Genomic DNA, 13341 nt, shown 5'->3' with positions numbered 1-13341 from the left:
CTATTATCCAATAAGACAAAATAGAAATTTTATTCTCTATATGTACAGGCCCACATTCTATAATGTTTCAATAGAATAACTCAAAAGGGTGGAAAAAACCCTTGAAACAGTTTATTTGAAAGCAACATGTGAATGCTTACCAAATTCACTTCTACCCATATCTCTTCCATTCAGAGTAGCAGAGACAGGTCTCCCAGCTGGCTCTGCTGTCAGTGGAGGGGAACGTTCTCCAGCACTCACAGGGGACGGGCCAAAAGACCCATTCTTGCTCAGTGGACCTAAGGACAACAATGCCTTGTTCCCACTTAAAGCAGTCCTTACACTGCCGCCCTTTAGCAGTCATTCAGATTATTTCATAACCATTACACACAGAAATAAAAAGTAATTTACATACATTCTGCACCAACAATAGTCTACCTCCCCTTACAAAGTGCTCCCTACCTCTCCGAGGAGGGTTTTGTGTCCTTTGCTCTTCCCGCCATTGGTTTAGAATCACAGGTTCATCTTGCCGCATTGCCATCTTTGGGTCATTTCCAATAATCTTGAATATTGAGAAAGAATGGACTTAAATGTGAACAGTAATCTACTCCTTCTTAGATACCATCTAGCATAGTCCTTAAAACACTACAAAACATACAGGAAGGTATCAAAATCACATACTTGTGTCTCAAATTAGCAGCTTCCCTCTCTCTTCAGCTATAGCTCTTTCTACAGCACGAGCTTTGACTCATTAGAGAAAGAAATATTCAAGTTCAGTTGTGTAGGCTATAACGCAAAATAAGAAAAGGGGGGAAAAAGTCTTACCCAGTTATCATGAGCTTTCTTCTCATGAGCGGCATCTGTAAAAGGACAACACATTAAAAAAAAAATGTTAGGGACTCATTATACTAGCCTATAATGGTCTGTATTAGATATCAAAAAATTCTGCAACTACACAACAGTATTAATCACTACCTGATTCTTAATGAGCGCTCTGCTTCCTGTATTTCTTCCTCCAATTCTTCAATTCTGTGCCTAAAAAATTATACTTGGTTTTATTAGTCAAAAAAATTGAATAAAATCTGAAACAATCTGACCATGTTCCCTTTACTCTGTCAGTTATACTTTAAAGACTTCATCATACATAAAAAAACACACTTTATCTAGTTATACCAAACATGTGAGAATCAAAATTAACATTACAACCCAGGTGCAATGGCACACACCTGGAATTCAGGTGACTTGGGAGACTGAGGCAGAAGGATCACAAGTTTGAGGCCAGCCTCACCAATTAGTGAGAATCTATGCAACTGAGACCCTGTCTCAAAGTAAAGAAAGGTCTGGGGATACAGCTCAGTGGTAAAGCGTCCCTGGGTCCAATCCCCAGGATCATAATCATCAATCATATCAATCAATATATAAACCTAATACTATCTAATTGCTTTCTACTTAACTGTGAGAGATTCTGAATTGATAAATTATAATTTCCTTAACTGTTCATCAATGTGTTCTCAAATAATTTTGCTAGGCATATCTTCTTCCTTAAAACTTTTCTTTTTTAAAATTATATCCATAGAAGATTTCTTCACAGCTCTATCAAATGGCACATTAATGGTTTTAAAACATCGCATAGCGAACTGCTTTCTTAAAGAATTACTCCAACATACAGAACCCTCAGAACTCTTTGCATGAACCAAGTTCCCATATGGTCTTGCCAGCATTTCGGGTATAAGTCAATTTTTGTTAGCATTTTTCATTGTTCAACTGAAATTTATTTTTCTAATGTGTGAATTGAATGTTTTCATATCCTCTCATTACTTCTACTTCTGTACTCTTTTCTTCTACATCATGTCAAATCAGATTCAAAAGGAAGCTAACACTAGAGTTTCATTAAGACATTGAACTCACTTGTACGATTTAACTTCCTGTGCAGCCAAAACTGCCTTTTCATCTGCAGCTGACAGCCGCTTTGCTCTTCTTGTCTCTCATACTCTTGTCGACTCAGTTTCCTAAAAATAAAACCAGTTCAAGTCAAACTTTCTCTTTTCCCCTAGCAGTGTGTATCACTGCTCTATTCAAATGTCACTTCCCACCCTTCTCTAAAATGCTTAGGATTATCAAATAGGAAGGAATTCAAACCTGCAATTTAGGAAATCAAAACTGGCAAATCACTTACATTTTCTAACTTCTGCTCTTAATTCTCTAATTACCAGTAAATAAACAATTGTATAAAAACAATATGTGCCCCAAGGGCAAGTCTCCTAGGCTCAAGATGATGAAACTCACTTTACTTCTAAGAGGAAAGTCAGGACTGATCAACCTAACACAAACATAGCAGGATAAAGCAGGGGAGAATTCTTTGTCATTTCTGCCATGGCTAAGTACATCTTTGTCATGCAGGAATTTGTTTCCCAATCCAAAACTGGTACCAAGATAGAGTCAGTCAGAGAGAAAGCTTTTCTGAACATGTCTTCTAACTATACAACTCCCACAGAGAACATTTTCACACTTTAGATACCAATTTCAAAAGAATTGTGATTAAGCAAAAAGGGCAAATCTGAGTTCTGACAAATGTCTACCAACCACAAAAAGAATCCAAACTGACCATGATCAGGATATTATCTACTGACAACAAGTTTTAACTTTGGTCATGAAAATCAAGACATTCATCTACTATAACAAAGGTAGACACATTTAATGGTCTAAAAAATACTTCCTGCTATCCTTGCACTGCTTTAGCCATAGTTCCAATTCAAAAGATAAGTAACTCGAAACTTAATTTCCATGAATCAGAAGGAAAATTAGAAGAATTATAGTAACCAAATAGAAAAGGGGGTTATGTAGTCTTATATATTCTTCAGCAAATATTTTGAGTGTCTGTAATATACTAGTTACCTTGTAAAATGCTAAAGAAGAAAGGAGCTCACTGTTTAAGGTATAAATGATGACTCGGCTGGGATTGTGGCTCAGTGCTAAAGTGCTTGCCTAGCATGTGTGAGGTAGTGGACTCGATTGTCAGCACCACATACGGAGAAATGAATAAAATAAAGGTCCGTCGACATTTTAAAGGGAAACAAATATAAATGATGACTAAAGGAATATAATACCTTCCCCCTGACTCTGCCTTAAGAAGGAATGTGGAAAAAACTGAGTCTTGAGGAAGAGGAGAGAGAATTTTGTTTCCAATGATCAATCAACTAGCCTTAGAGCACTAAGAACAATCAAACCACCTTGAGAAGAATACACAGAATGTGTTTGAAGGGATCAGAGTTGATAAGGCACGGAAGATATGTGTATGTGGCCAAGATCCATTAGAAAAAGGAATCTCACACACACAATTAAGGCTGGCATATTAAGGAATCACTGTGACTTTACATAGTCCGGGAAGTAAAGTCAAGATTATGAATTTCGTCAAAGGAATAGGAAACTCCAAAACTAAGAAATAGTTGGATGTGGTGGCCTACCTATAATCCCAAATACTCGGGAGGCAGAGGCAGAAAGATCAGATTGAAGATAGCTTTAAAACACACTGAAACACTGTCCCTTATGACAAGAGCAAGGAAGCAGGGGAACATAGCCAATGGTAGAGCACACGCTCAACGTTCTCGTTTGAGCTTGTGGTACCCACAAAACAAACAAAAACCTGAAAATGGCTGGGTTGTGGTTCAGTGCTACAGTGCTTGCCTCACACATGTGGGACACTGGGTTCCATCCTCAACACCACAAGAAATAAATAAAGAAAATCAAGGTATTTTGTCCATCTACAACTACAACAGTAGTTTTTTAAAAACCTGAAATATAGTAACTGAAATTAGTAACTCATTAATGAATGATTTTAGGAGCAGACTTGAGAAGTAAAGTAAATCTTAGCACTTTTAACTAGGTCAGAAGTAAATATCAAGAAAGAAGCAAATTCAGAACTTAGGAGGCAGGGAAATCAACTTCTAACATTTTTACTGAAATTAGAAGAGAGAATGAGGTAAAATTAACATTTAGAAAAAGACCCAAAATTCAAGAGATGGTTAGTGGCCCTGAGTCACATAAATACAAGAGGTAAGGGGGTGTGGGGAGGACTACACCTAGGCACTCCTGATACAACTGTTAAAAAGCCAGAGAGAAATGACTGCAAGGAACTAGGGCAGGGGTGAGACATTTGACAAAGGAAACAACAATGATAATGGACTCCTGAAAGAAAAATTTTAAAACACAAGACAAATAATTGGCTATCTTGAAAGTGCTAAACTAAGTAACAGTCAAAATTCAGCAACCAGAAGAAAGATCCTTTAAAAGGGAAACTGATTTCAACTCTAAGCAGGAAGCTTAGAATGTCCACCTACTATAATACAGATTATAAAAGTGGCAATATTTAATGGATAAAAATGCTATTCTCTGTTTATCCTTATACTACACTCTGATACACTTATCAAACCTATCACTAAAGCACAATGTTCAACAGAAGAAAGTAATTTCAAAGGAGAGACCAACAATGTAGAATGAAGAACTACAGAAACTGTAAATATGTGTATAAATTGAATGAATGGTGAATGAATGTCTTGTGGAGTTTGCAGTATATGAAGTACTCACATCCATTACCACGACAGTATCTAATCTAATCCAGGAGCTACTTAAAGCACAGAAATAAATAAATCTTTTAATCTATGTCGGGTTTCTATGAAGTTCAGGATATACAGCAAGGCCTTTAAATTACAAGAAGATGAATATAACAATCTGTGATTACACCAAGTTTACACAGGGGATGAGGAAAACAATTAAAAATATTTTAACTATTCAAAAGATACAAGAAAGAAAAAACAGGTCATGAAATAGAAAGCTAATTCTTCAAAACTTCAGGCACATATTGACACGGATGGCCTTGTATTTTAGAAAGTTCACTCAAGCGGTTGTAAAGAAAATTAATCAGAATTTGAAAGAAGTTATAAAAAGATGCAGGATGAAGACAGGTGATTAGTTAGGTAGTAACAGAAAAGATGACCCAGGCATGAGCTGACAGTGCCTGGGGATGAGTAACAGAGTACAAACCACAGAGCGGGACTGAATGGATTTTGCAGGAATTGAAGAAAAGAGTGCTATATTCGACTGCATCACAAAGAAAATCAATGCCATTTAGGTCATTCAGATTACTAGTAGGGACAGAGAAAAAAGGTGTTCTTTAAAAAAAAAAACAAGTGATAAAACAAGAAATGTTTCTCTGAAGCCGGCCAAGCATTTAAAACAAAATTTTGAGATTCTAAACAGGTTGCTTGGAGAGAAAGAATTAGAAAAGTTAAGAGTAAAGTTTCAATGTTTAATGGCATTAGGCAGTAGAAGTCAAAAATACCTAAAAAGAGTTAGGTCTGTAAGGTCGGTCTTTGCTTCACAAGACAAAGACTGCTATATATACGACGAAGAATAAAATATAGTAGCAAATACAAAATCTGACACAACCTATTATTAGAGAATTCAAATATTTTTGTGGATAAAAACTTCAAATGAACTGCCAAATTATATCTTTCCAAAGAAAACCAGCTCAGTGACATGTATATTTCAGAAGATTAATATATATATAAATACTAAAAACGAGCACTTCTGTAATCAGAACTGCTAAGGTCCTCGTCACAGTTCAATTGTTCAGTGTGAACCGCTGAGATATTCGAGTCCAAAACTTACTTCAATAATATCTTCAATAAGTAAATTTTATTCCTTTTAGAAGTTTTCATTCTGAAAAATGCCATCCAAATCACTCAGGATGTTAAAGATCAACAGTTAGAGATATAAGTTCAAAACATATTAGAATTACATGACTGATCACAATGAAAGGAAACTGAAATAATGGTGGGATCACAGGAAGCATCTGGATCTTCAAAAGACAGGTATTTCCACCTCAGTAATGTTAGTACCAGTTAGCCACTCCCGCTTCATATGAATCTGACAATCGGTTAGATGGAAGAAAGAATGCGAGTAATGGCACACAAACCACAAAGGGAAAAAAACAAATCTCTATTAATTGCAACTGGAAGAAAATGTAAATATTCTTTCAAAAAGGTAAAATCATCTGTATGAGGTCACAGAGTGATAGCAATAACAAACAATGAAAACCTTACCTGTGCAGAGCCATCTCCTCCTGCTGGTACAGTTCATTTAAAATGTCCACTTTTTGACTCAGAGTTTTGCACTCATCTTGCAGACCAGCTTTAGCGGATTGGAGTGAATTGCGGTCATCTTCTAATTTCTTTATTTGGTCTGTTAAAAGATAAAACAACTGATTTCTATATGTGTACGAGGACTTGAGAACTTGTTTGAGGGTCAGTGCTGAGAAAAATGAGAAGCAAGAGAGTAAAAAGCCATTCTTTATCTTTGCATAAGAGTTTGAGACTTCCCAGCATATAGCAATTTCATCTCCAGAAGAACCCACCTTCTAGGTTACACTTTGCAGACATCGAGGCTCTTAGCTTCAGTTGTAAAAGTTTTAGATCCTCCTCAGCTACTGATATTGCAGCTTGCGTCTAAAAATTACAGAAGAGAGACATACTCATAATAGTGAGGCACAGGAAGCATTCACAGGCACTATGGGACTCTCACAAAGAACTATACCCGAGAGACGTCCATCAGCTGCTTAATTCGAATTTTCACCTTCGCACTCTGGTCACCTGAAAACAAAAGATGTTAACTGCTTTTCATTTCCTTGCTTTTTAACTCTATATTCTCCCAACATCCCCAAACTCACAATGACCACGTTCAAACACTGAAAGGAAAAAATCAATTGAACAACAAAACTGAGTAAATTCATTGACTCAAGAGAACTACAAGCTTAGATTTAAGAAAAAAAAATGAATTCCTAGTTTGTGCAATAAAAATGTGATCTGTGCTACTCTTGTAAGATAAAAGCCTTTCTTCTCGCACACATCTGTCTCCACCTGCACAAGTAAGTGTCTTACTTAGAAAGATTCAATCCTCTAGTTTATTCTTGAATCTACCAACAGGTGTGGTGTAAAACACTCTATGCAAGCTATATCCAACTTGGGAAAGAACATCTGGAAATATTTTCCACATCAGTAAACACTGCTACCCACTCCCTCTAGCTTCCTTATAGCCTCTAGCCTCTGTTCTCACAACCTTAGTTTAAGGCTCCAAACACCTCACTACTCTTAAAACTGCCATGGGCCTTAAAACCACAGAGCCATAGAGATGATGAGTATCAAAATCAAATATCACCTGCATAAAGTTGAGAAACAAGTGTCTCTTACTGTACAATGTTCAATACTCAGAGGTTGAAGACATGACTGTTGCTCTGCACTGTACTTACCTAGTTCTCAATGGGAACTTCACATGCCTATTCTTCACATGCCTATTGCTACACTACACCCCAGCAACCCACCTCTGCCAATGCAACAGACGTTTCTACAGATCCAGGGACATGCACCTACACTTCTGCACAGAGCTTAAGAAGAAATTCAGTCAGCTGAGAAGTGGCATCTGTCTACTTAAAGACAGGAAAGCAAACAAGAATTCAACCTCCCTGAGACCAATCTTACCTCCTACTTCTCCATTGGCTAGTTCATCTGACTCACCTCCTCCTTCATTTTGACCCTCACATTCCGATTCAAGCTCTATCTGATTCAGCTGTGTAATATAATTAGTCAAAGCCTAGAAAAGAAGTAAAAGGTTGGAAGAGTCTCTCAATTTTAATTCGGAAGCTTTCAGGAAAATTCCCAACACCAAGCATGTATTTGCAGAATAAACTTACATTAATATTATCATCTTTCTGAGTAAGAGCTACTTCTATATCTCTCTGGGACTTCTCAAATGATTTTATTTGCTCACTGAGCTCAGCATGTGATTTACTCCAGTCTTGGATTTCCTGCTGCAACTGAAAAGTCAAAACACGTGAATTCCTATGGGTTAGGGTGGGGTTTTGCCCTGGAGACATCAGGACCACAAGATTTAGACAGGGAAATAGAAAGCCATACCTCCTTGGTAGCCTGTCACTAAGAGTTGAGACCTCAGTTAAGGAAGAGGGAAGAGTGGCCCCAACCCTCAGAGCTGCAGTAAGAACAACAGAGCTGTCAAGGAAGTTGACCCTGTTGATTGCAATCCCCAGAAAATTGCTGCCAATTCAAATCACTACCTTCCAGTAGGAATGGATGGGCATATGTGACTGGCTCCTGAATTCAGACTCCTTATCATATAACCTTCCCTTGGCCTGTGAAGAAGTACTACTCAAAAAAGGGTTATAAAATACTTAATTTTCTGCATTGAAGAAGTTTCTTTGAGGCTATCAAGTTAATAACTGATTGATGTTTGATAAGAAAAGACCAACACTCTAAGGACTGAAATAAGCTGTACAGAATAGAAAATTCCAAACACATGGAGAAAGCATATATGCACTCCATTTGGGGAGAAAGGTTTAAATTTGCACAACTAAGAAAAAGTCTTGCATGAATAATTCCTTACCTTAGAAACAAATCCAAGATACAAGGTAATAATATTCACTTCCCTAGCTTCATTATGCATGACATCAATTTTTGTTTACCTGCTCTTTCTTCTTCTTAAGCCTAGCATTTTCTTCCTGAACCCGATGGCATTCACACTTCACTTTGTATTCACTAAGCTTAGCTTCATTAAGTGCAATTTGAACCTAATGCAAAAGACAACAGTTAAGAATTTATTCCTCAGAAAAAAACAAAGTTACACTTTCCCAAACCAGACATCATGTACTTCTCATTTTTTGCACATTTTAGCACACCTTAAATTTTTGGTCTTCAACCAAACTAATATGTTGTATTAATATCCTGTAGCAGGTGTTGGCAAGTTTACCTGTGAAAATTCTGAAGCATTCATTGAAATAACAGCCTTTAACTTCTCTACAGAGTTCTTCTTTTCTATTATCTGCTCAGTGAAAATAGAACACAAAATTTGCATGAGGATTTCAGTAGAAATACTGATAGAAATATACATATATGCTAAAAAGATAAACAAGACAAATGTATTTCAGCCCACCCCCTTACATTTCAGGTAACCAGACCAAAAGATCAAAGTACAGAAAATGAAAATGAAATAAGGAAATAAAATTTTTAAACATACAAAAAATTAGTTACACTTTTAAGTACACCAGTTCAAATTAGCAATTTTTTTCTAGTGATGGAGAAAAAAGATTTCCCAAGATCATGTTAAAGCTCTCTTGCCTGAAGTAAAAATGATAGAATCTAAGGGAGAATAGACAGATCTCACATAAAGAAGAATTCCAAAAAACTATAAAGACATTTGCTCCTCAAGGAAGTAGAACAGAACTCTTCACTCTTTGCAGTGCCTGGGATTGAATCCTGGGCCTTCTGCATGCTAGGCAAGTGTTCTACCATCAGCTGTATCCTTAGCCCTTAACTCTTCACACTTTCACTATGGACTGTACATAGTAACTTCCAAAGAATAGGCAAGGGATTGGAAGAATCCCAGTGGAGAAATCTGGTGAACACTACCTCAGCTAGGTGATCAAGCTTACCTGGGGGTGGGATATTTCAGAACACTCTCGACTATCTTTGCAACTTTTATATAATTATAGAACTATTCTAAAGTAAAAAGTTTTAAAAAATAGGATGCTGTAAAACAAAACAGTATACAAACACTCTTCGATGAGGCAATAGTTCCTGCACGTTTCAGAGGGCAGAGCAAAGCAATATGAAAATTATCCAGGATTGAGGACACAAATATAAAAATAATTTCTTGGCTCAGTACTGAAAAGTTCCACAAAATGGGCAGAAGTAGGTTCAACTTCCCTGACTTCTGATCTGACTTTACTTAACACCACGGGGAAAGTCCAACTTAACCCATTTTACAAAATACTTCAAAAGCCAAATTACACTAACACTTAGCCACCAAAACTCTTACCAAGTCCTCATTGTTGACATTCTGTTCTCTCTCAGATTCTAACACAACATGAAGACTTTTAGCTCTGTCCTCAAGAATCTCATTAGTTCTTCAAGTAGCTTGATTTTATCCTAGGAAAACAGATGTCAAGATTAATAGTTACTCATTACATTGACTTTTGACTTTAGAATGTAACTCCCATAAAACAAGGGATTTGTACCTTATATTTCATTCCTGCATCGGAGAGGACCGAATTTTGTTTTTTGGTTTCTTGGACATGTTTCTTTGATTCCTTGATCTATGTAAAATAAAGTATTCACAATTGAAAGATACATGTTATAGTCTTACTAAAACTTACTTCCAGGTAAGTGACCCCTTCCAGAATGAAACAAACATTTAAAAATGATTTAAAAATATCTCAACTATAAAACAGGTGGAAATGATTCAAGCTGGAATCAAGGGGGTAATAAACTAGAAAAATAATTCTACCTTCTGTTCAAAATTTGACACTTTTTGCACTAGTTCTTCATTTTCTTTCTTCATATTCTTTAACTTTTCAGAAATTTGCTGTTCAGTAACTAAAAGGGAGGGGGGGTCCAGATTATTACAATCACTAAATGAAATTCAGTTAAATCGACCGAAAGCAAAGACATGTTATCTGGCATTATGAAGGAAATACTTCTTTGCATGACTATTATGCCCTTAAAAAGCAATCTATAGTTAATAGCAATAAGGGTGTGAAACACTATTAAAATTTAAGAAAAATATAAGAACGATGATATTTCAATTGAAGCTCATTTCAAAGATGGAAAATACAGTAAAATGTAGTTTGATATTCCTCACTTCTTTTTTTTTTCGCTTCTTCTTCCCCTCACTTCTTAAAACACTTTCTCTTCTGAAAATGGAATCATTTCAAATTTATATACATTTTTGGCAAAGAAAACAAAATGAAAGCATACTGACTCACATTACCATTCTTTATTTACTCGAATCAATGATTGAATGTATGATTAAATCATTAGCACAAAATACTGTTCAAATGTACTACATCTGCATTACATCAATATTCAAAGTGAATATGACCCAATTTAAAACTAATCATCTTCTTCCCACAATTTGTTCTTCCTCATCTGCTATCTCAGTTGGTACCATAAACATCTACTCTATTATCCAAGTTAGCAACCTAGGAATAGTAAAATTTTTAGGAGTTAAAAAAATAAGACACATCAACAATTACTATCTACTTCTAACTTATATAAAACACACATCAAACACAAATACAAAGGGTTTCTAAAAGTTACAGAAGAAGGCTAAAAATTTACCTTGATATACTGTTTCTTTGACCTAAAAGAGAGAGAAATAAAGATTAAATTTGGTGTCATGCATCTGCTTAAAAGAAACAGAATCAAAACCAAATGAGAATATAATAACTGTCTGTTTCTCGATTAAAAATAAGTAAAGGAGAATAAGCATTTCATTAGCCTCTGTCATATAGAAATACTAAGGTATGTATCCTATGCTGCAGTGAATATATATCTATTCCAATCTTAACGACTTGAGAACTTACCTTTAATAATAGAAATGGCTACTATTTTCAGAAAAGTACACTAATGCTCCACTTACTCAAAATTGTTTATTTGATAATTCTAAACAGCCAGGATAAAGTCTAGGAACAATGACTTTTCAAAGAACTCGGAGGAAACAAAATTAAAGATATGCCACTTGTTTATTTTCTTAGATGTCGATGGACCTTTATTTTATTCAGCTCTTTATATGTGGTGCTGAGAATCGAACCCAGTGCCTTGCACAGGCTAAGCAAGGGCTTCTATCACTGAGCCACAAACCCACCACCGACACGTGCTGCTTTCACTCACCAAAAAACATCTTAGAACTCCAATTTCAATTTGGCTATTGGCTGAATTTAGAAATAATCTAAGAGGCTACATCACCTATTTCTGAAAACCACTAAAAATAGCGATAGGAATTCTTCAAAAAAAAAAAAAAAGATTGCTAGAAGAAAATACGCAAGCAACAAGAGAAATGACAGTTAACTTCTTATGGAAAGAGCAAAACCTGAATCATTTCCCAAAGACAGCGATGAACTGTCACATAATAAAACCTAAGCAATCATTCTTTTAAAACTTCACTAAATTTCTTTGTAAATTAGCATATATTTCTCCTTGTCAATGTTATAAATGGTGATGGGATACTCAGATGTATCCACAGATCATCCATGGTATCTTGGTAATACTGTAGACCCTAAAATACCACTTAGAATGATCTTGTTATAGGAAAATACATTCAGAAAACTCCAACATAGAAAGAAATGGACATTTCTCTAATGAATCAGAGTAAGCTTTCACCCAAAATGACAGCAGGGGAAAATGGGAAGTAGCAAAAAGCAGGCATCTAAGGTAGGTACCAAAACTCCAAAGTCAAATGCTGAGACTGAGAAGCAGCAGCTAAGACCCAGAACCTACCTAATCTAGTGAAAATATAAACAGGTGCCAGGGTTCTTGAAAGAACCAAGAGAGAAACAGAAAACGTTTTCATTTTTCCCTTTTCTCTTTACTTTTCTGTCCTCCTTTTTCCTTTTAGCTGAGAACCAGTTCAATGAGATTAGAAAAGTCCTCACAGGTATCCACGCAAAGGATTCTTCTTTTTAAGAAGGCATTTCTTTTTAAGTGCTTTCATACTCAATTGTACAAAGAGAGGAAACTTGTATTAACAATGGAATGTCCACATATGATTAAGTAAACAGAAAAGAAATACTAAGATTTGGAAAGATTTGCAGCCAATGTTTCTGGCCACTTTAACTGTTGAGTTTCCACTGATGGCTTTTCATGTAAGTTCACTTAATAATTTTCCTCCAATTAATGTTAACTAACTACCAAGCAGAAAGATCTACGGTACAAACCTACCTATGTTTAAGCATATATACATGTATACATACACATACATATATGTACACATACACACATGTATAGACAAATTCTGCTGAGAAAAAAAAAGACTAAGGAACAAAAAATGTAATATGTCTCTGGACAACATATAGTCTATACATCCAAATAAAAAGCTATTTTCTTAACATATGACTGAATGACAAAATCTGGGAAATGCATATATAAAACACCTGAAAAATTACCTCATCTGCTATTCATCATTTTGCTATATTCCTCTGCAGCATATTTTCTTGTGTATGTGTTTATATAACATACAGTTCATCAACATTGAAATCTTAGTTTCTGCTTTTTTCTACTTCGCATTAAATTGTGAGCATTTTCTGTGTCTCAAAGTCTGAAATATATAAAACTGCCTACTATTCCATTATACGAACATATGAGAACTTAAAAAGACCCCTGTACTGGAATAAATTGTGCTAAGTGTTCAATCTAATACACAGTTCCGCTGAAAAACGTTACCCAAAATCTTTAAAGCATAGTTAGTTATTTTCTTTAGGATAGATTACTAGACATATTATGCTATATAAAAGGATATTTA

General features: G+C 35.6%; 1 protein-coding gene across 1 annotated transcript in view; it reads right to left on the bottom strand.

Moving 5' to 3' along the window:
• Positions 1-730: 730 nt before the first annotated feature.
• LOC124961372 (transport and Golgi organization protein 1 homolog) overlaps positions 731-13341 on the bottom strand; it is a 13020-nt gene continuing 409 nt past the window's right edge. Inside the window, exons 2-12 of the mRNA XM_047519953.1 lie at positions 10330-10418; positions 9862-9930; positions 8794-8865; positions 8510-8614; positions 7724-7846; positions 7512-7623; positions 6571-6626; positions 6392-6482; positions 6081-6219; positions 1888-1988; positions 731-765 (exon numbers count right to left, since the gene is read on the bottom strand). Of these exons, the coding sequence (XP_047375909.1) occupies positions 731-765; positions 1888-1988; positions 6081-6219; positions 6392-6482; positions 6571-6626; positions 7512-7623; positions 7724-7846; positions 8510-8614; positions 8794-8865; positions 9862-9930; positions 10330-10418 (992 nt within the window). The remainder of the gene's footprint in view (positions 766-1887; positions 1989-6080; positions 6220-6391; positions 6483-6570; positions 6627-7511; positions 7624-7723; positions 7847-8509; positions 8615-8793; positions 8866-9861; positions 9931-10329; positions 10419-13341) is intronic.

The sequence above is a fragment of the Sciurus carolinensis genome, chromosome 12 (assembly GCF_902686445.1).
Source record: "Sciurus carolinensis chromosome 12, mSciCar1.2, whole genome shotgun sequence".
In the NCBI taxonomy this organism is placed as follows: Eukaryota; Metazoa; Chordata; class Mammalia; order Rodentia; family Sciuridae; genus Sciurus; species Sciurus carolinensis.
Note: the sequence above shows the minus strand (reverse complement) of the source record. Positions and strands in the feature narration are given on the sequence as shown.